Here is a 20,678-nt window from a genome sequence, read left to right as displayed (position 1 = left end):
CCCTTTCACTTCGTCACCTACTCATGAATAGCCAAAAAAATGGCGGATAACGACCTTCTGGAGATTTGCAACTATCTTATCGAGATTGTGAAGGACGCCGGTAACATCATTGTTACTACCCGGCCGACCTCGCTCACACTCACAACCAAGAAGAACAGTGTGTATATTCCGATGCTTCTTTTCCTACACGCAGCTAACCGATATACAGCCGCAGATATTGTGACGCAGACGGACCAAGCTGTAGAGGACTTTATACGTGTACGTCTAACTAAGCGGTATCCGACATTCGCATTCATTGGCGAGGAGACATACAAGACCGGAGTCGCCATCACCGACCAGCCAACGTTTATAGTTGACCCTGTGGATGGAACATCCAATTTTGTCCACGCATTCCCGGAAGTGTGTGTCTCAATTGGTTTTGTCATTGAGAAGAAACCAACAATCGGCGTGGTCTACAACCCCTTTCGAGAAGAACTCTGGAGCGCCGTTAAACGCTATGGTGCCTTTACCCAACGATCCGGAGGGGATATGCAGAAGCTTCCGCTCGTTTCAGCTCCTCTACGTGGTTTAGGGCCTGCCTGTATTGGCATTGAATGGGGCAGCGACAGAGATGGTCCTAACTTCGAACTCAACTTGAAGGTCTTCACGGCGCTAGCTCGGACTACCGCAACCGGCGGGCGATTTGTAAATTCGCTTCGGTGCACTGGATCGGCGGCTATCACCATATGCAGGATTGCAGCTGGGCAGCAGGATGCGTTTTGGGAATGTGGCTGCTGGGCATGGGACGTGGCTGCAGCTTGGTGCATTTTGGTTGAAGCTGGAGGAATCATGGTTGACGGCCATCCTGGCGAATGGAACCCTCCCCTCGATAACCGCCGATACCTCGCGGTGAGACCTGCGGCAGAAGGACAGCAAGAGTTTGTGGAGGATTTTTGGTCAGTAATTGGGGATCAAAGGTCGACTTACGGGCCTCCAAATTGATGTGTCCAAGCTTTTTCGGATAGGTGGTTTTTACTCCAAAAACCCACTCGATTCCAATCACCCTCTTTCGCTCTAAATGATTTGTCCAATAATATACTAATAAATTATTTGTGTTGTATGACGGAGGAGTTTACGAATAGTCGCGCGAAGAGCTTTGACTTCGGGGGAGAAGGGAACAGGCTTTTGTGCGCCAAAACTTGGAACAATGAAAAGGGCCCAGGTCCTCTTAGGAATAGTTAGTGGGCAGACAAAAGGGGCATTAGCCTTCTCTTGCAGTCAGGCCTTGATCCTGAATAGGAAATTGTCACGCTTGACAAGAGACTAAAAATCAACAATTCTACGACGACGAGGTGCAACAGCGACATCCCTTCATGTTTGGAGTCAGGTGATCTGCTCTTTTTTCTCCCTAGTCTCTGGAATTCCACCTAGCTTCCTCCTTTAGCATCATATAGAGAGACTGATTTTCCTGATCTGCCTTCCCGTAGATCACCCCCAAAGACTTTAGACGCCAGAAGACGTGATGTCTAGTAGTATTCCTGATTGACCAGATAATCAGCTGGAACAACCTTGGCTGTTCCAAATAGTATTTCTGGTCACATTCTTAAGTGTCAAATTTCCCCATAGAGTTTCCCACCCCCATGGGATAGAGCTATGGAATGCTAGTAAACGTCTCTATATGATCTCAATGACTAAAAAGATGATCAGCAGGAGCTCTTCGATACCGCTTACTGCTTCCCCTCCCCAAATATATATATCTCTTGGCTAGCAGATTGAGTAGGCCACGATAGCAACATGTTTAGAATATTGGGCTTCATCTCGTACTTCCTTGAAGATTCAAAAGCCTTGCTAACTAAAGCTAGTGAAATTACATCTAAGATGTTGAGGGGAGGCAAAGGAAAGGAGTCTACTTATGTCCAAGGGTCATGAAGCCCATGTCCGATAATTTAAATGGATTGTCGTAAGGGCGAGAGTTCCTACCAAATATCTTTTTCCCGAGCCGCCAATATTAAAAACCGAACATGTCTCATGATTCCCCCATCTTAAGTCGGCGACTGATGTATAGATATTCGACAAAGAAAACACTCGCCAGACTCGTCAGGCTCTGACACACCAAGCAACCGGGCTCAAACGTGGTTTCAGCTACGTCACATCCTCCCCGTCTGCTTAGTGAGCGGCCCATTAACAAGAGGCTGGAAACTAACGTAGCTAGTCACGGTGCCACGATGTAAAGTTCTACACCTAGCGGTGTTTGATTGAGCGAGCTACAGACTAGTTATTTCTCAAAGCTCCCATCGAGATAATAATCTACATTTGGTTCCTTTTATTTCAGTGATCTACTTATACCTATACGTATTTGATATTAAGGGTCATATTCGGGTGTAACTAGAATGTAGGGTGGGAATGGTAGACACCACCCTATTCCTAATGGATGGTAACAAGGCTGGACTACATACATTATAGTCTGTCCTGATCTGTCGTGAACTACCTCTTTACCTTAGGGTCCATTATAACAGTTTCGCTGCTCCAACTCTTGCTAACAGCTATGCGCCCCCTATTCACTGCTCTCTGCATTTGTTTCCTTATCTGCCTGTCTTCTGCTGCTACTATCAAGTATGACTGGCATGTAAGCTGGATCACTGCCAACCCTGATACACTGCAACCACGGTCAGTAATCGCAGTAACTGATAAAACTGGACAATTCTAACCGTTTATAGTCCTGTTATTGCCATTAATGGACAGTGGCCTTCTCCTGTTCTCAGGGGAAACGTCAACGACACACTCGAAGTAACCGTTCATAATGACCTCGGAAACCAGTCATTATCAATGCACTGGCATGGGATTCATATGACGGGTAACAATAAAGATGATGGAGTTCCCATGGTGACACAATGTCCTGTCATCCCGGGAGCATCATATACATATGCCGTTCATGTTTGAGTTGTTCTGTCCTGCTTTACGTAGAGACTCTAACATAGTTTCTAGCTCGGTCAACCAGGAACTTACTGGTGGCACAGTAAGTTTGCTACTCACCCAAAATTGTAAGTCCCACTTTACTGATCTGGTACATAGGCCATTCCCCGAGCCAATATGTCGATGGTCTTCGTGGTCCCCTCATAATTGATGATCCCCATTCTCCCTACGCTGCCAAATATGATGCCGAGTTGCTCATGACTGTCTCTGATTGGTACCATGGTAATGTTAATTTATGAAATTTGCGACTTGAATACTAAATGGCCCATAGAACAAGGAGCAACACTGCAACAATATTATCTCTGTATGTCTTCCGTGACATGAATTCAGCAGCGACTAATAAAATGAACAGCACTACCAGGAAACCCAAACGCTCTTGAGCCAATTCCTGTTTCTGCTCTAATGAATGATCAAGAACAGCCCACATTTCCTGTTGAAGCGAATAAGACCTATTATCTGAGGATTATTAATATGTCAGGATTCGCGCAATTCTACTTTCATATTGATGGTCATAATATGTCCATTATTGAAGCAGATGGTGTCTATTCTGTTGCTCAGCCTGTTGAAGATCTCTACATTGCAACTGGCCAGCGTTATGGTGTCCTCCTGAAGACAAAACCAACTACAGACCGGAACTTCGCAATTCTGGGGGCAATGGACCTAACAGGGTTTCCAGGATCCGCACCCCCGCCACCCCACCCAAATGTGACAGGAGCACTTGTTTATAACAGTATGGTTCAATTCATCATATCTCCCTTGCTATGCATAAAAACTTTGCTCATAACTTTCAGGTCATCTCCCATTTCCTTCAACACCGTCCGTGGAAAGTTTTACGACGTTTGATGACTTCTGCCTGGTTCCTTTTGACCAGATGCCTCTACTCGGACCACCTGATCAACAAATTGTCCTCAACTTGAGTACATTCTCCCAGCTAGTCCCAGGGAACGAGCAAAATCGGTATAGAACAATCTTTTATTCTTCTCTCACTCCTCCTCGCCTCTCTTTCTCTCCCTCTCTATATAAGGAAATTAGTGTTTTATACTGACTGGGATACAGTGCGGGATTTAATAATATCACCTTCATACCACAGAAGGTCCCATCTCTATACACCGCTCTGTCAGCTCAGCAGTATGCTCTGAATCCTATGTTAGTTGCCCTTCCCCCTTACGACAACATCAAACTGATATATATTAACGTAACATAGTGTATATGGAAACCATACGAATCCATTCGTTCTCAAGCCAGTGGTCCTGAAAAAAGGTGAAATCGTTGAAATTGTCGTATACAACTTTGGTTAGTGAGGCGATCCATTATCCCCAAGCCCCATCATTGCTACTTTGAGGCCCCTGACTAAAATATTATGAAGATACTGGAATACATCCGATCCACCTTCACGGCCACACTGTTCAACTGGTGGCTCGCACAAATAGCACATGTAGCAATAGTCCCATCCCAATGAGACGTGATACGTGGATGGAACCGCGCTGGAATTCGTCAGACCCGAATCATCCCTCCACCGTGGTCCGGTTTCAAGCAGATAACCCAGGCGTATGGTTTTTCCATTGCCACATGGAATGGCATTTGGTTGCGGTAGGGCTGGTTTTCTTTTGCCTTTTCAGAGAAATCTTATTCCTACACCAGCTAGCTATCTGTTGAAGCAACATATTTGTGGAAGATGACTGACTCACTCTTGAATTAGGGAATGGATGTTATCTTCGTCGAAGATCCATTGGCGATCCAGAAAGCACAATCAGGTATCCCAGCTTCAATGAGGGAAATTTGCAAGAAGCAGAACATACCACTCAAAGGCAATGCGGCTGGAAATTATCCGGATTTTTTGAACCTCACAGGAGAGGTGGATATAGCTCCTATGGAATGCGGGTGTGTTCTTATCTTCCTACGCCTCCAGGGCCACACTTACTACGTTGAGATGGAATGCTGATGATCATATAGGGCTGCTTTTCCTCCGTGTATGGAGTAATCGTGAATGTGAATCAATATTAGGTATGGTAGCTCTTGAGAGATAGTCTTAGCTTAATACATTGTGCATCCGCTCTCATTTCTTGTTCCCCGGAGCTATAGGCAATTTACAGTTCCTCCGTTTACAAGACTCACATTACAGTACGTAAAGAAAAGGAGCTTCACCCTTGCCGTTAGAATCCCTACAGTTGGTCATTGGAAGGATTAGTTCCCGAATCGTGTCTTGTATGCGGCCGCCAGACTTTCGATATTGACGACGACTTGTGAATAAGGTATTACGCTGAAGGGGATATTTTACTGATCCGTGGACTTCTATATGGATATGTCCTATATTGGAGGTATTCCTTAAGAATGTAGTTTTTAGCGGTATTTACTAGAGACGGTTGAAATATATACTTTGTTTTAGACGGTAGCTAGCGTGCTCTTAGTCCTACTTTCTCGACGCCCATACTATACTCTAGTATCCTTAGATTGTAGTAGGACTTCTTCCCGGATATCGGTTTAAAAATATGCTCGTCACCTCCGACTATAGTCGTTACTCGTCTCTTCCTAACTCTTATAAAAAATCTACCTCTTCTAAATATTACTATAAGCGCCTCCTACGCTTTCGCTAGGCTTCGTTACGCTTATGATAAGATAGCGAGTGTCGTAATAGCGATGTTTTCAAAATCCGTGTCGGTTGGTACAACTGGGTCTTGATCAACACACCTGAGGCAGTACGGGAGATCTTCGAGAAGCAAGCCATCAAAACTTCCTCCAAACAGCCTTCTCCGATGGGCCACGACATCGTCACCGGCGGTAAACGTATGCCAACTATGCCTTACGGACCACATTGGCGGGCACATCGATCGGTGGTGCGCCAAGTCACGACTGTCCCCATGACTGCAACATTCGTTCCCAGTCAAGAATTCGAGACAAAACAGTTGCCTTTCGACCTCGCCATGGATAACGACAACCAGCGAGACTTTTACCAACATATGCGGAGGTATGCGTTTAGCATTATCATGACCAACACATTCGGCACGCGCGTGAAGAACTGGGATCATCCCGATGCGCAGAATGCAGTGCGCAGTCAAGCGATCATGCGACGAACATCAAAGCCTGGTGCTTTTCTGGTTGATGATAAGTTTCCACCATTGGCTCTTCTACCAAAGTTTCTTCAACCTGGGCGAAAGGATGGGATCGAAGCAGGCAAGGAAGTCCTTGATATCAAGATGGGGCTGTGGCACCACTGGAAAAGCAGTTTGAGGCTGGGAAAGCGCCTCACTGTTTTGCACGAAGCATTCTCGAAAACAAAGATTACTGGTATTCTCAAGGCCTAAATGACGAGGACCTAGCCTAAGTTTCCGGTGGCCTTGTTGAGGCTGGATTCGAGACATCCGCTGCGACTTTGAACAGTCTCGTGCTTCAACTTGCTGCAACCCACGTGCGCAAAAGGCCGCCCAGGATGAGCTGATGAGGGTGGTTGGACCAAATCGCCTTCCAAAGTTTGAGGACATGGTTAATCTGCCTTATATTCGCGCTTGTGTGAAGGAGATGCTTCGAATGAACCCTATCCTCGCCCCAGGCATCCGTCGCTATGAAGACCAGGACGTGATTTACAAAAACCATGTCATTCCCAAGGGAACCGTGCTTCTTGCCAATACGGCTTTCCTGCACTATGATCCAACACGATTCGAAAAGCCTTTCGAATTCATGCCGGAGCGCTTCCTCGAGCATAACCTGTTCAGTTCTGAGTATGCGGCTATGAGCGACCCGTACAAGCGAGACCATTTTACCTTCAGCACGGGTAGGCGCACATGCCCCGGTGCTCGTCTTGCAGAGAGCTCACTCGACATCGCTGTCAGTGGCATGCTGTGGGCCTTTGAGAGCCGACCGCCACTGGTGGATGGCGTCGAGGCGGAGATGATCTTGAGTGACAATGCCTATCCCGATGGTGGTTTCACCATTCTTAAGCCTTTTGCTGCCAGATTCGTGCCCAAGAGCCCAGAGAGGCTTGAACTTGACAAGAAACAGTGGCAGGTTGCGATGCAAGAAAGCTACGAGTTGCGTGGTATTCCGGTTGATGTTAACGGAATGCTTTATCAATGAAAGGGGTAAATGATGACTGGTCGTTCTCGTGTAGAGTTCTAGGATAGCCGAAATACGTGCCAGATATATACGCGACGTCGGTATATAAAATACAGTGACCGATCCAAAAAATGCCCCTCCTAAACTATACACTATAGATGACCTTAGGAACTTATGGAAATGGCGCGTTGGAAAGCGGGATCCAGAGCTTAGTGAGTAACTATAAGCTCGGATCAGATTGTGAGATCATTTTGCACGTGCATCGGCCAAAAGGCTAAACCAGATACAGCTGTACTTTTCAAGGCCTAGTACAACATAGAAGCGGCGAGGCGAGGAATTCTTTATTGAGGACTAAAAGCGTTCGGATACAGTATGGATCTGTCTCATTTCACCACCACTTTTATTCTCGCCACGCAGTAGTGCGATGTCGGGTTTCAGCTCGGGAAGACTCGTAAAAAGCCGAGGGAGACTCGTAAAAATTGAGTTACCTTTACCTACTTAGGAAAAAGACCTAGCCACTCACGAAGAAGATATCTACTTTATATCACCTCTGCACCGCCATGTTCTTTATTAGGGCCCTTCATTTTAAGATGTGTTTATTAAGGCCCCATTAGGATAAAGGATTTCGGGAATTTAGGGACTCTAGTTTCTATTCAATGATATTGGAATTTCGAGTCTCCCCGAGATTTTTACGAGTCCCCCCGAGCTGCTGTCCGTGCAGTAGCTCTGCAGATTGCAATTGTAGCGTGCCAATAGGGCTTTCAATCGAAGCATCTCACTCGACTCAAATATCGGGGAGTAATTCTCGGCCCCACTGAGTCGATATAAGCCCGACCTAACTCCCGATTGCGAGAAGCAATTCAGCTGCAGTGGACAGTGATAGTATAACAACGCAACTGCTGAATCCATTACCTACCACCCTTACATACCAGATAAATGGCCCTTTTCGACTTTTGCGCCCATATAGCTTGGACAGTAAATGATTTGGATTCGGCTTTGCGTGTTTCTGCAGCACATGTGATGGCTGACTGAAAGGCAGGGGAAAATTTCCCGAGGTCATAGTCCCGCTATTGCAGTTACCAACTGGGCAGGCCTGGAGGTTCCAAGGTTTACACATCGGCCAGATCTGAGAACGCAGATCCCAACAGTGAATTATGCGCTATCCCCAATCGGGACTGGCTTCACTCACTGGACCCCACAATAGATTACACGTTTCCAAGGTCTGCTTCTTAAACTTTCTCCCGAGGTCCACTCCAAGGTTTGTTATAAAGTAGTTATGTAACTAAGTCTACTGGCCCGGGGTGAACTGCCGGTTAGAAACAAATAGATAGTTAATTAGGATAATAAATAATCTTTTTTAGTTTGTATGTGCAAATAATTAACCGAGGTAACCCAAATATACGATACGCTTTAGAACGCTACTAATATATACGAGGTCCCACCGACACCATGATTGGGACTAGTTTCACTGTCGGTGGGACCTGTACGCCCGCCAGATCGCTAGGGAATCGACCCTAACCAACGCCGATCTACAGGGATTGTCGATAGTCCGTAAATACAAGTGCTGACCACACTTCCGTATCTTGTGTAATATAATTATTTATCCGGAGACGTGAAAATTGATCATTCAGCCATAGCTCACTGGCCCGATGATTTCGTAGCTTCTGACTTGCAGCAGCAAGTTGACAACTGCACCGAGAACATCCATGGATAAACTGTATTTATGGCTATTAAATTTTGACCTATTGGCATGCGACTTGCTGATCTATGTTGTATTCTGTTAGTTCGAAGAAGTGTGCAAGCCCCACGTCCAGCCACATTAGACACATCACTCCGTACCGCAAGTAATTTAACCAATAAGTTGACAATGCTACATATGTACAGTGACGCAGCAAAAGTGTTAACACCTCAATCTGTACCGCCTTCCGGTACGGGTATACCGCCCGTTGTCTTCAAATTACGACTGGTGGATGATCAAATTGCCAGCAGAATCTTGATCGGGGTGTTAGTTAACACTTTTGCGGTGTGAGTGTAATGTTACATTGTAAGCGTGGCAGACTTAAATACCTCCCTCGTCTCCTAGAATATCCCTCCTTTCCATCCTCGCAACGGCCGGCCAAAAAGGAACCCACACATATCATATCCTCCACGCTTCTTTCTGCACTTATCCTGGTATAGTACCTATTCCACAATGCCAGCTAAGAAGGGAGATAAGATCATTACCCACGGACGAGGTACGCATACCCTGTTGATAAATCCATAAATCCAATTAAGCACAAGCTAATCAAGGTCAAAGTGGTCGGTCAAGCCGATACCATCGTGGAGATTGTTGAAGCCTTAGGCCCAGATGGAGGCCCCCCTTATCGAGTGAGTAGTAGATATTATAATCTTAATGTTGGCACAGTTGCTCTAACATGGGATTTACAGGTGCGAAGTGAAAATGGCCACGAGACTTTGATGTATCCTGGTCCTGACTCGGTGGTCCAGCCTGGCGAGGACTCAGTGTCGCAGGAGGGTACTATACAGTAGTATGCACAATATATATGAATACTACACAGTGATAATAGCCATTTGGAACAAATTGGAGTGGGAACAGTATCAAAAACACCTGAATGTGTCATCGTCACAATCAAAGCGTATCGGATTGATGAGATATAATGGAATGGGTGCTGAACAATGCTGTCTATAGTTACAGTTATCATCATACCGGTATATCGGAAATGGTTCACTCAAATTGAACGGCCGTGAGAAGGCACCGAGCATCCAATCGAGTGTTTTCTCCGTGTCCCTCGCCACCTCCTATGTTAAAGAATCTGCTATACGAAGTGCAGCGAGGACCTTTTTATAAAAGTCTATACTTGGAGTTAGTAATCAGTAAGCAATAAGAGCTGGTGGCGAGCCAGGTAGTCAAAAATTACTGTGGGGAAATCTGATGTGGCGTATTGGCTGTTAGAGACTGCCGTAGAGCGGATCAACGATTTATAGAACTCGCCCAGCGGATCGAAAATCTGATCCGGATAAAAATCAGGGGCATTTTTTCAAGATTCGAGGTCTATGTAGTTGCATGGATAGAGACGGAAGCAAACTCCTCATCATGTTCATATTCCTCCACTTCGATCCCCATTTCCTCTGATGCCACATAGTATAGTAGATTGTGCGTTGAAAGCTTGTCTCCGTTAGCTAGCATGCCTCTACTTGATCTATCTCAGCTGCAATATTCTCATTGATATCTTCACTTTCCTGAATGTCTTCATCGTCGCTGATCGGCGCAATGTTGGCTTCATTTGATTTTAGTGCCGCATCATCTGAAAGTGCCTGGTGGCTCTCATTCTCCAATAAACTCGTGCTGGAGCGGGAATATTCGCTACGAGTGATCACTCGGCCATTCAGATGTAGCATATCAGGTGTTCTCACCTTCTTTGATATGCCGATCTACTTCGTCATGCTCAACCCCTTGCTAGAATAGCCTTCAATACTGGAACAAACGGACCGAAATGCCACAAAAATATGGAATATACCTATTGATTCTAATAGTTCTATCTCAAATGCTCAGTTCCCTCAACTCCAATTGCATCATATGCAAAATCCTTAAACAATCCTGCTTAAGCCATGAGTTGAGACTCAGATAAAGGCCTCCAATTTTCCCTGTCGCCGGATTTGAGCTGCCGGTTTGTGAGCCAAGTTGGTCGATAACACCCTTGACTCGTTCCATCTTGCCAGATAGTAGGTGTATATTTATCATAGTCTGGAGGCGAGGATCGTCCACATTGAATTTCCCAATCATCATTCGTGACGGCGCGAACGATACCTCTGGAGGCTGCATGGGTGGTGAGGATGCAGCTCTACTAGAGTCGCTGGATGTTAAGTTACTCCCTGCTGCCGTACTGGGACGACTTGGCAGAGAGGAAAGTTGTGTGCAACCCGCAGCCTGCTCGTACCACGCCAGGATCCGGGAGATTATCGATGCATAAAGTAATGTAACAGATGGAATTTGTGCACAGGGGCAAGAAACGAGTAGAATGAGACGCTCAACCGCCTCGCGGTTAACCTGGAGCACCAAGTCCAGTGGCACGCCGTTAACTGTGGTCTCCGTTTTTAGGGTGAAACCAGTCGGTGGTGGGGGTCCTTCGTCGGCCTCAGTCTTGTTGATGTTGTGGACGGATATGCTTTCAAGGGTCTCGTGAGACTTTCGCTGGCAGTCGTGGCTGTTGGCAATTTCTGGGGATATTGACTCTTGTTCGACATGTGCACTCGCATCCCATTGCCACTGGAACCCCCCGAAGACAAATGTTCCCCCTGTATTGGAGACTGCTGAGAGGATCGAAGAGGGAAAATAATATTGGCGTCGGTTCGGTCAGAGATAGCCCACTCGTTGTACTCAAAGGGCAGATTCGGTATCATCGGTATTGGAAGCTCATTGTTCAAGTTTCCCCCGGCATCCAGAATGTGCATGAATGTGTGACTGTTGCTGTCTTCATCCATAGGATCCCAGGTATTCATATCAGTGCTGGAGGAGAGGTCCAGATCCAGCGGCACACCACCACTGCTAGCTTCACTACTGCTTTGGAGAGGCGTGACGGTCTCCCTCATAGATCGAGATAGACTGTGACGCCGGAGGCTTTCCCATCTTACGCGAAACCCCATAGACGCAGGGTACGCCATGTGAGATGCACCGCCCACATTCTGGTTGTTCCTTGTCGCATTTTACTTTTGCAACACCGCATCGATCACAGCTAGATCGTAGCTTTTCTGGTCGAGTGTTTCGGGTCGAGTCTCCAGCCATTGTGATTGTCCGAAGTATGTAAGATGGATTTATCAAGTTGGAACGAAGGGAAAAAAAGACAAACTGGACACGAGTAGCTGCGAGACAGGGGGGTATATGAGCTAGTATCCTCGCTAAAGTCTTAAACCAATCAAGGTGCAGGTCTTGTAATATTAGGTGCTTTCTGCCCCAACTCAAGCTTTCGCCCCCGTCTCAAGCTTTTTAGCGCCAAACCAAGGCAACCACTTAGGCTAGCGGGATGAGGAGCGTAGACCACTTACTGTTACAGGAAAGGCCGTATTTATTGGGATATAACCCACTGAGTTCCAGCCTCGTATTATTGCCTTCTTGTCTCGTGTTCTTGTCGTCTTGTCTTGTGTTAGTGCTTACACTACATAGTTCTCGTTTCATCCTGAGGAAAAACCCCGCAACACATCATGGCAGAGTTAAACTGGAAGACGCGCGCGTCACGCGCATCGACACTAAAAGGAACAAAGGAAAAGACAGAGAAATAAAGTCTACGAAGAGATTTAAATTGGCCACATTTGACGGAACATGTATATAAATCAGCATAGATTGATTAATGAAAGAGGCAAAAAGCATAACAAATGTCCACTCAGATGTTTCAGCGCAGATAAGATAAACACCCGGGGGGGGGATTCCGTGCCGCCTGTATCTAATAGCTGACCAATTGAATCGTTGTTCCTGTTGATAAGTATGAGTGACGAGACTACATAATCATCCGTGACTTTAGTCCTATTGCCTAATCCTGCCTAGCAGAAAAGCACATGCAGATTAGTTGTACAGTCCGGGGACCATGACCGGGTTCCAAATTAGGGTATGGTATAGATATTATAATGCTAGAAGCGAGCTATTTTATAAGTAAGAATATAATCAAATAGAGTATGTAATACTATTTGCACCCGTATTCAAACCGTATTTAGGTAGTATTTTTGGAATAGATATGTACTACTCTGTATCTATACACATTATGTAGATATGAACATATATATATATATATATACGGTCGCCGGGGCCCCAGGAAAGTATTCTCTAAGTAATCTTCATGTATATCTAGGTAACCGGGCCTTACAATTTTTTGGTAAAAAATACCAGACCCTCCCCTAGGAGGGTCCGCCACCCACTTTGTAGTTGCACCCAAATTGTAGATTTTTTCCAGAATTCAACCTACCACATTCAACTACCAATCTCTCCATCACCATGCCTAAAGACAACGCCAAAATTGAGATTCAGATTGCTAAAGCAATGGATTCTTTATCCTAGCAATCTAAGCCCAATATCGCGAAAACTGCGCGTGAATTCAACGTACCTGAGGGCCGGCTTCGGTATCGATGGAATGGTGGAAAATCCCTATTTTAACGCCAACCTAACGGTCGGAAGCTTAGTTCTGTATAAGAATCTGCTTTATGCCAATTCATTGATTACTTCGATCAAGCGGGCGCTGTAATAAACTAGTCACAAATCACTATCGCCGCGAATTCAATCCTCGAAGAAGCGCATACCGATCCCGCAATTCCACCCCCTAAGGTCGGCGACCATTGGACTTATCGGTTCTTAAAACGTAATCCTCAATATTACCGACGTCGCCGACGAGCCCTCGATATTAAACGAAGCCGAGTAATAGATAAAGGGGTAGTAGAAAAGTGGTTTAAAGAATACACTTAGATCGTCGAGGAAAATAGCATCTTACCCGGCGATATCTACAATTTCGATAAGACTAGCTTTCAAATTAGTGTCGGTAAAGATTAATAGATTATTACTCGATGACCGAAGCGTACAATCTTCAATAGCTCTATCATAAATCGTGAATCTATAATAGGGATAGAAGCAGTTTCGGCGGACGGTTTTATCTATCCACTACTTATTATTTTAAGTGGTAAACAGATGATGCTACGATAGTTTAAGGCTATTCAAACTAATAAATACCTTGCTATATCCGATTCTGGATATATAACCGACGTCTTAGCATTTCAATAGATTCAAAGATTCTATAAATGGACAATCTATCGAACTTATGGTATTAAGCGACTAGTTTTATACGACCGGTTTAGATCATATTTCACCCGGTAGTTCAGTGAATTTTATAATAAGAATAACATTATTCTTTTCTTTTTATTACTATATTTAAGCCACTTCTTATAGCCTCTCGATATCGGTGTTTTTAGTGCTTATAAATATTGGCATAGTAAGGCTGTCGAGTCCGTAATAATAACCGGATGTTAGAAATTCACTAAGGAAGAATTCCTTTATATAATTACCTCGATCCGGGAAAAAACATTTCGTTATACGCACTATCAAACTCGGCTTTCGGTTAATAGGTCTTTAGCCTATCAATTCTAAGTTAATTACTAAGGATTTGGTTGATTATAACCCTTATAAACGACCATCGATGCTATCAATAGGTAGCTTAGGCTATACAGACTTCAGCACCCCCAAAACCACTAAGAAAGTGTAAAAACTAAGCTTAGCGCTTAAAGAGAGTGAAGCTCATTCTTCCCGCTACAAAAATGCACTCGCAAAGATCGCAAAAAGTGCTGAAATGCATACTACTTTAGTGCATACATTATAGTCCGAATTGGATATAACTTCAGCTATCGGGGCTACTCGCCGCGCTAGATATAATGCTACCCGGGCAAGGGCTCATACTACCGGCATTGTTAATGCTAGTGAATTAAGGAGCATGAAATATAAAGTATATAAATGGACCGAAGCTAAGGATATTTCTAAACGGAAGCGGAAATGGGCTAAGGTCAACACACAAATCAGAAGGCATGGACGCATGCAAAAGAAATAGGGGCGGGTGTCGAATACTAAGATTGAATACATGGTGGAAACAGGGTAAAATACCCTGAATATCATGTGACACATGGTACCATCCATACCATACAAAAGTGCATATTACAGTTAGTCATCTATGTCCGCCCAGATTGTTGAAAACGCGGGTTTTGTCATTTTAGTTAGTTAGAGAACTCAATATATCTGATTTTGTCCATACGTTGTCATACAGCCAGATTTCTGTCAGCGGGTTATAGCTATTGAATTCATGTAATTTAATAGATATTTTATTCATTTCTTATTTAAAATGCATTGAATTCATTCATATATATGGTTGAAATGGGGGTTGGAATTGAATCCTGAAAAAATCTACAATTTGGGTGCAACTACAAAGTGGGTGGCGGACCCTCCTGTGGAGGGTCTGGTATTTTTTACCAAAAAATTGTAAGGCCCGGTTAATAAACAAATGTGGTGCAATTGAAAGGACGGATAAAAAAAGCGGCCCGAACCGCATGTGATCGTATTTCCAAGGTTCGTATTCGATAATCTCACCTGCGCAGACCCCAAGTAAATACTGATGCCTTAATGCCTGATTTAGGCCTGGTTCTTGACCGCTCGTTACACGAGAGCTTGTAAACCACCTGAAAAAAAATGAGATGTATAGATTTGTATAATGTAAAAAGCTGCATGTTGACCCACGCCAAAACATGGTGATGCAAGAATTAATGGGACAAATAGCTCCATTTTACCTATGTACTGGAGACAGCTGGTAGAACCACCTGGGCATGGCACCTTGCTTAAGACAACAAGTCTTAGACAATGTTGGTCATCCCATTGATGCCTCCATTTGTTTGCAGACTGAGCCTGTCTTTGTTTGTCAGGGTATAAACCCCCTGCTTTAGATAGATTGAATAGATCATGATTCCTCTTCTTCTCTCTCCTCCTAGCTAGTACCTCCAACAAACTGTAATAGTGATTCAGGTATTTTAATTCTTCAGTCTTAGTTAATACAGGCGTCCAGGCCAAAGCCAGGCATTCAGGCAATAACGGTAAGCCTAAATGGGGGTTTGGGCCCTGGAGTCTATAGGAATGCGTAATCGTGTTATATTGTGTTATTGTTATATTAGTCTCTCAAAAGTAGTTTCGAGGCAATTTCTCGATGTTTCGATTTCGGTCTTTGTGTAGTGGGTTGAGACTTGGACTCAAAAAGAACAATAACCAGAGCGTATGAAACGTAATTTGGTCTCTATTGCTCGGAATGCAGCAGTGGGTGATATGATAGCAGGATTGGAGGAATTCGCAAAGGAAAACACCGTGTAGATGACAATTATTCATTAACTGATGAGAGTATGTATAGTTGAGAGTTATCACTGTCCCGGTAGTAGTCAAGACTTGAATCCAGCGATATCATGAGTCGAAAAAGCTTGATAGATGAGAGTAACTGGGAAATTAGCCTCATCGGTTTAAATACAGGCGACTACAGTAATCCATAATTACCACTCCCTCTGTCTCGATTTGTAGAAGTTGGCATAAATGGATTTTCTAACCCCTATTTTTCTACTCAATCCCACAATCTGGAAACTTCACCCGAATGCGCGTATTTATATCGCTCAATGCATATCCATCTCCCCGAATCAGCAGCATTTTCCCACAGTGCTCTGTGTGGCTGTATGGACTGATATAAGTGTCGATAGCTTCCTTTCCCGGTCCCAACAAAGCCCGGTGCATCTTCTGCCACATATACACACAATGCTGCACATGGTACTCCCAGCTTACATACAGTCCATCTAGTTCCCCCCGAAGAGCTTCTGTCTTGGGGACTGGTCGCGTTTTGTTCCGATCGAGATACCACTTCCAGTCGACGAGCTGCTCAAACGACTTTGATAACTCATTATCATAGCAGCGATGGGGTAGCCAGCAAAACGTGATGATATCAAAATGACAGCCTCGAGCCTTGGCTTCCGCAGTGGTGTTGCCACAAGGAGACTTCATTATCCCAGTCATGACATGAGCCGACGGGTCGTAAACATGTGTTGATGAGCCATGTGAGGATGAGAACGAGGGTAACTTCGGCAATAATGATGCAGAGGGCTTCCAATGGATCACGTCCGAGTCTGAACTTGGGGTTGAGGTGATATTTACTGCTGTTATCACGAGACCGCCAAGGGTGAACAGAAAGCAAAGTACTGCAACGGCATACTGGCGGAAAAAGGAGCGCCGCCTTTCAGGATAGATTGCGTGTTCATCATCACATTCATTTGTCATGATACTGCTTGGACCTTGCTCGTCTGCTCCGAAGGACATCTCAACACAAGACAGCAAAGTTAAAGATATATGAAATTCGTATGACAATAAAAGGCTTTGTAGAGTAAAGCTTTTCAAGAGAACCGAAGGCGACTTTCTTTTAGAAAGAATCCGTGGGTAACCGAGGGTCTCAGGAAAAGGAATAATCCATATATTGCTATCAAATTACCAAATTTGAGAAAATCGCGCATTATGCCGGGGAGCCTAGCTAGGAAAGAACATGGACGGTCGCTTATATCTGCTCTGTGATCCAATTCGCCAAAGATAGGACAGGAAACCACAAATATAAGAGGGTACATGCATGCGCTGTGGTTGAGAGGGTGGAATTGCATTGGGGTCGCAACATGTATGTAGGCCCATATCGCCCCCGCCAGGGCATATTTGCTCCGCAATCGGGTTCAGCCTTCCCTCCTGACTATTTGGTGCGAACTACTTGTTTTTCCTAGTTTAGAAATAGATTTCGTGGCCCGAACTTGCATAGATTAGGCCGGAATCTCGAGGTATTCCTCAAACTAAACGCGAGGTCAAGAGAACTAGTTCTCCTCCACAGCCGTCGTACCTACGAGATTGATTCATACTCAACAATAATGCCTGGCTACCATAAGATCGTCAAATGGGTTCTACCTTCCTATAGCCAACAAGATCACTATACGGCAGTCGACTCGGGGAATGAGGCTGAGAAATCAGATGAAATAGGGCTTTTGTCCAAAAAGGCAATCCTAGGGCCTCGCTCAGCCTCTCGCAGTCACACTTTGATTCTAAACAGCATCTTAATTCTCTCCTTCGTACTCGCCGTGATTTCTCTTCTAGTGGCATTTACGACTCACTACACTATTGTGCGACGAAGCCTCATCAGTGTCAATTTGCCATATGGGAACCCCATTCCGCCAGGTATGACGTTCTGTTGTAATTTCTTGTGTCGATCGTTTCCGTGCTAATTAATTCAAGTCCCTTTGGAAATGAGAAAGTTTGGACCAGCCGAAATCTTCACTGAACGTCCGAATCCCAGAAGCGATGCTGCATGGGAGGCCCTAGCAGGCCGTAAGATGATCCGTTTCTGCCATGCTACGTGATGAATTCGTATCTAATGACAGAGGACAGCAACCCTTAATGACCAAGGCTTTATTTACGTTCCCAACTGGGAAGATTTGAAGCTACCTCCAGGAGGCGTGGTCCACGGAGAGATGATGTACGGCATTAGCATGTTTCACCAGCTTCATTGCTTGGTGAGTGGTCCTGCGGTCGTTTTATTTTCTGTCTCTATCGAGTAGCAGTGCGCTGACTATTCCTCCCAAGGGTGCTATTCGCCATACGTTCTGGCAGTTGATGGATGGTAAGCTCGACCCCGTGGCTTTTGAAGCCCTTGACGGAAATACTACCGATCCGAACTTTGTACCCCGTGGTCATGGATTGTGGCACATCGAGCATTGCTTCAACTACGTCCGACATGCGTTGCAATGCTATGGAGACACTACTATGGAAGTGCCAACCGACTTCAATGGCCAGTTGATTTTCATTGGGTGGAATACAACGCACCAATGTCGCAATTTTGAGGTCATCTGGGACTACACAGTCAACCATTCCACATTAGATAGCTTGAAATGAGGGCGTAACATTATTGGTCAAAATTTGGGACCCGCACGGATGCTCTGCAAGGCAATAGCATAATAGATGTTTGAACACAAATAACACTCAGGGGAACGTCCGTGCTGCCTGTGCATAATCGCTGACCAATTGAATTGCTGTGTCACGGTTGTTGGTTCCTTCCAAGGTTATCACCCCTCTAACCCTACCCCCCGGCCATATTGGCGCATAATCCCACCAATGGTCGAGAGAAGTTTTGTTGGTGGATTGTGATAGACTAACCTTGTTCTTGCATACTAGAAAACGCTTGGTCTACGTTGTAGCGTGGCCTCATGCAATGAAAATGTGATCTGACTTGGCCCACAGGAGGCGGGAATGACCAGACCCCTGCCCACTAACTTAATGCGATCATTGGGACAGTGGAATACTGAGTTCCGGACCGTCCCGTCCCGTATTCGGAGCCTCCTTGTGCAATTCGGATCTACGTGGCAACTTGATTACGCGTAAGGACAAGTCACAATGCGTCATGCACCCAGTATCATACACTAATGTGCATATGGAAGCGCTTTTGTCTTGATTGGGTTCCCGAAATATAGGTTGCCGTGAGAAAGAGTCAATTTATTTACGTCATAAATGGACTAGTGAACGCAATTGAGTCATTTATGTCTCCTGCTGGAACAAAAAAAGCACAACCCCGCAAGAAAAAGATTCCAGGCCGGGCATTTGACGCAGGGTGATATTTTGTTGGCCGTGGTGCATGACGGGATAGAATTAGGTGACTAGGAAATCAACAGCGAACGCATTCCCCATCCAGATACAAGCCAACATACATCTTCAGTAAATATAAATGCCCGGACTGTTTCACTAACCATCAAAGCAAGTCAGTGCATACCATCAATTGTTCTGCTTTTCCCAGATTGAACTGAGCCTCACGCATTCTATTCGAACCGGTCACCGCAATCATGAAATCTATCAACTGTCTCTACATGCTTGGTCTCCTGGCAGGCTTTGCTATTGCAGTTCCAACTGCCTCTGCCAACTCAAGTATATTGGACCCAAGATAATGCTTTATAGTTATAGTACGTGCCAGCTGATCTATATCTAGTTGCCCGAAGCAAGCAATCGAGTGACGACTATCCCAGCGCCGCAGACGCTCTCCAGTGGATCAAGCGCAATGAGAACGAGAAGGCTGAGGCTTTACAATGGATCAAGCGCGATGAGAACGAGAAGGCTGAGGCTTTGCAATGGATTTGAAGCTATGTAAGATCTACTGGGTAGTAACTGTGGGAATAAAAAATATGCTAATACCTCAAAGTTAACTGAGAGGAATGCTAGAGTTGGCTATGAGACAGAAGCCAGAAACGGATACCGAGTCTGGAATTCCTCCCGGTGAATGATCTATGCGCCTGGTGAAGTGAGAAGTGAAACAACCAGAACTATAGCTGCTACAAATTCACTATTATTTCACGAAAAGTATACCCATTTAGAAAAGCATGGTATATTGACTCCTGGTCAGTGTGCTAACTGTTTTAGTACGTATCATTGAGTTGTAGTAGGTATGTAATTTGTTCATATGGCTACTGTCTTCGTAACTCCCAGTGAACATGGTACGTTTCTTTTGCAAACATATACCGAGTGTCATAGCATTAGCTGTGAAATAGAACACGCTAAAGATGGTCCCTGTAAGAAGCTCAAAATCAACGTAATATACTCTAGTGATCATACCCGTAAATTTGCCTGAATGAAAGATGTGGCGATTTCATCAACCTCAGTTAATCGGGGAGGTGGACAGGGAAAGGAACGGAGAAGGGGTGTGTTCTACGTACTATGGGGAGAAAAGGGATGGGCGAGGCGGGTTACTCCAAAACAAAGTTGATGCGTCGAACGGCGTCCCGGGGGTGCATCTATGTTGTATGAAACTCAAGAGTAAGTCAGGATTAACATGAATTTTATAACTAAGAAACTTACCCGTGGACCTGACCTCTACCTGGGTAGGTAGTATCTGTTGATTACTAAGTAAAACAGGGGTCCCTCCAGGGCTGGGGTGGATGGATAATGGCGCTACCTATGGCCATTTCTTTGTCTACCTAGGCAACATCGCATTCGTCACCCTTCAAAATTTTTCCTCAACCTATTTTACGCATAAATGTTCCATGGAGGACTTTTATCCCTATGTTACAACTATCTCTGTCTCGCACCGTTGCCAGTTCCGATCTGAAGTCCAACATCA

The 20,678-nt window shown here is 45.0% G+C and overlaps 9 protein-coding genes across 9 annotated transcripts; 6 read left to right on the top strand and 3 right to left on the bottom strand.

The window, feature by feature from the left end:
• Positions 1-39: 39 nt before the first annotated feature.
• Positions 40-981, top strand: N7471_006284 (inositol monophosphatase family protein; the record flags this gene model as incomplete). Its single annotated transcript, XM_057279003.1, has 2 exons — positions 40-157; positions 209-981. The coding sequence occupies 2 exons, from the start codon at positions 40-42 to the stop codon at positions 979-981; spliced, it is 891 nt and encodes a 296-aa protein (XP_057138613.1).
• A 1,543-nt stretch (positions 982-2,524) lies between these two features.
• Positions 2,525-4,894, top strand: N7471_006283 (uncharacterized protein; the record flags this gene model as incomplete). Its single annotated transcript, XM_057279002.1, has 10 exons — positions 2,525-2,646; positions 2,697-2,913; positions 2,965-2,995; positions 3,052-3,174; positions 3,305-3,682; positions 3,744-3,985; positions 4,043-4,098; positions 4,157-4,245; positions 4,319-4,542; positions 4,652-4,894. 10 exons carry the CDS (start codon positions 2,525-2,527, stop codon positions 4,892-4,894), a joined length of 1,725 nt encoding a protein of 574 aa, XP_057138612.1.
• Positions 4,895-5,570: 676 nt separating this feature from the next.
• Positions 5,571-7,023, top strand: N7471_006282 (Cytochrome P450 E-class group I; the record flags this gene model as incomplete). The annotated part of the gene is given in 3 exon segments (XM_057279001.1): positions 5,571-6,237; positions 6,276-6,358; positions 6,370-7,023. Coding segments are annotated over 3 exon segments (1,404 nt in total), but the record flags the coding sequence as incomplete, so codon positions are not given.
• Positions 7,024-9,193: 2,170 nt separating this feature from the next.
• N7471_006281 (DUF1918 domain-containing protein) lies at positions 9,194-9,531 on the top strand (the record flags this gene model as incomplete). Its single annotated transcript, XM_057279000.1, has 3 exons — positions 9,194-9,236; positions 9,299-9,369; positions 9,430-9,531. 3 exons carry the CDS (start codon positions 9,194-9,196, stop codon positions 9,529-9,531), a joined length of 216 nt encoding a protein of 71 aa, XP_057138610.1.
• Positions 9,532-10,182: 651 nt separating this feature from the next.
• On the bottom strand, positions 10,183-10,401 carry N7471_006280 (uncharacterized protein; the record flags this gene model as incomplete). Its single annotated transcript, XM_057278999.1, has 1 exon — positions 10,183-10,401. The coding sequence occupies one exon, from the start codon at positions 10,399-10,401 to the stop codon at positions 10,183-10,185; it is 219 nt and encodes a 72-aa protein (XP_057138609.1).
• Positions 10,402-10,543: 142 nt separating this feature from the next.
• On the bottom strand, positions 10,544-11,592 carry N7471_006279 (Aflatoxin biosynthesis regulatory protein; the record flags this gene model as incomplete). The annotated part of the gene is made up of 2 exons (XM_057278998.1): positions 10,544-11,298; positions 11,466-11,592. The coding sequence occupies 2 exons, from the start codon at positions 11,590-11,592 to the stop codon at positions 10,544-10,546; spliced, it is 882 nt and encodes a 293-aa protein (XP_057138608.1).
• Positions 11,593-16,117: 4,525 nt separating this feature from the next.
• Positions 16,118-16,864, bottom strand: N7471_006278 (uncharacterized protein; the record flags this gene model as incomplete). The annotated part of the gene is made up of 1 exon (XM_057278997.1): positions 16,118-16,864. One exon carries the CDS (start codon positions 16,862-16,864, stop codon positions 16,118-16,120), a length of 747 nt encoding a protein of 248 aa, XP_057138607.1.
• A 587-nt stretch (positions 16,865-17,451) lies between these two features.
• N7471_006277 (oxidase ustYa family protein) lies at positions 17,452-18,469 on the top strand (the record flags this gene model as incomplete). Its single annotated transcript, XM_057278996.1, has 4 exons — positions 17,452-17,755; positions 17,813-17,905; positions 17,966-18,090; positions 18,161-18,469. 4 exons carry the CDS (start codon positions 17,452-17,454, stop codon positions 18,467-18,469), a joined length of 831 nt encoding a protein of 276 aa, XP_057138606.1.
• Positions 18,470-19,410: 941 nt separating this feature from the next.
• On the top strand, positions 19,411-19,702 carry N7471_006276 (uncharacterized protein; the record flags this gene model as incomplete). Its single annotated transcript, XM_057278995.1, has 2 exons — positions 19,411-19,492; positions 19,554-19,702. 2 exons carry the CDS (start codon positions 19,411-19,413, stop codon positions 19,700-19,702), a joined length of 231 nt encoding a protein of 76 aa, XP_057138605.1.
• Positions 19,703-20,678: the final 976 nt, after the last annotated feature.

Source organism: Penicillium samsonianum, assembly GCF_028829775.1.
Source record: "Penicillium samsonianum strain IBT 33392 chromosome Unknown utg000003l_segment0_segment0, whole genome shotgun sequence".
Taxonomy (NCBI): domain Eukaryota; kingdom Fungi; phylum Ascomycota; class Eurotiomycetes; order Eurotiales; family Aspergillaceae; genus Penicillium; species Penicillium samsonianum.
This window is presented reverse-complemented; position numbering and strand designations above follow the sequence as displayed.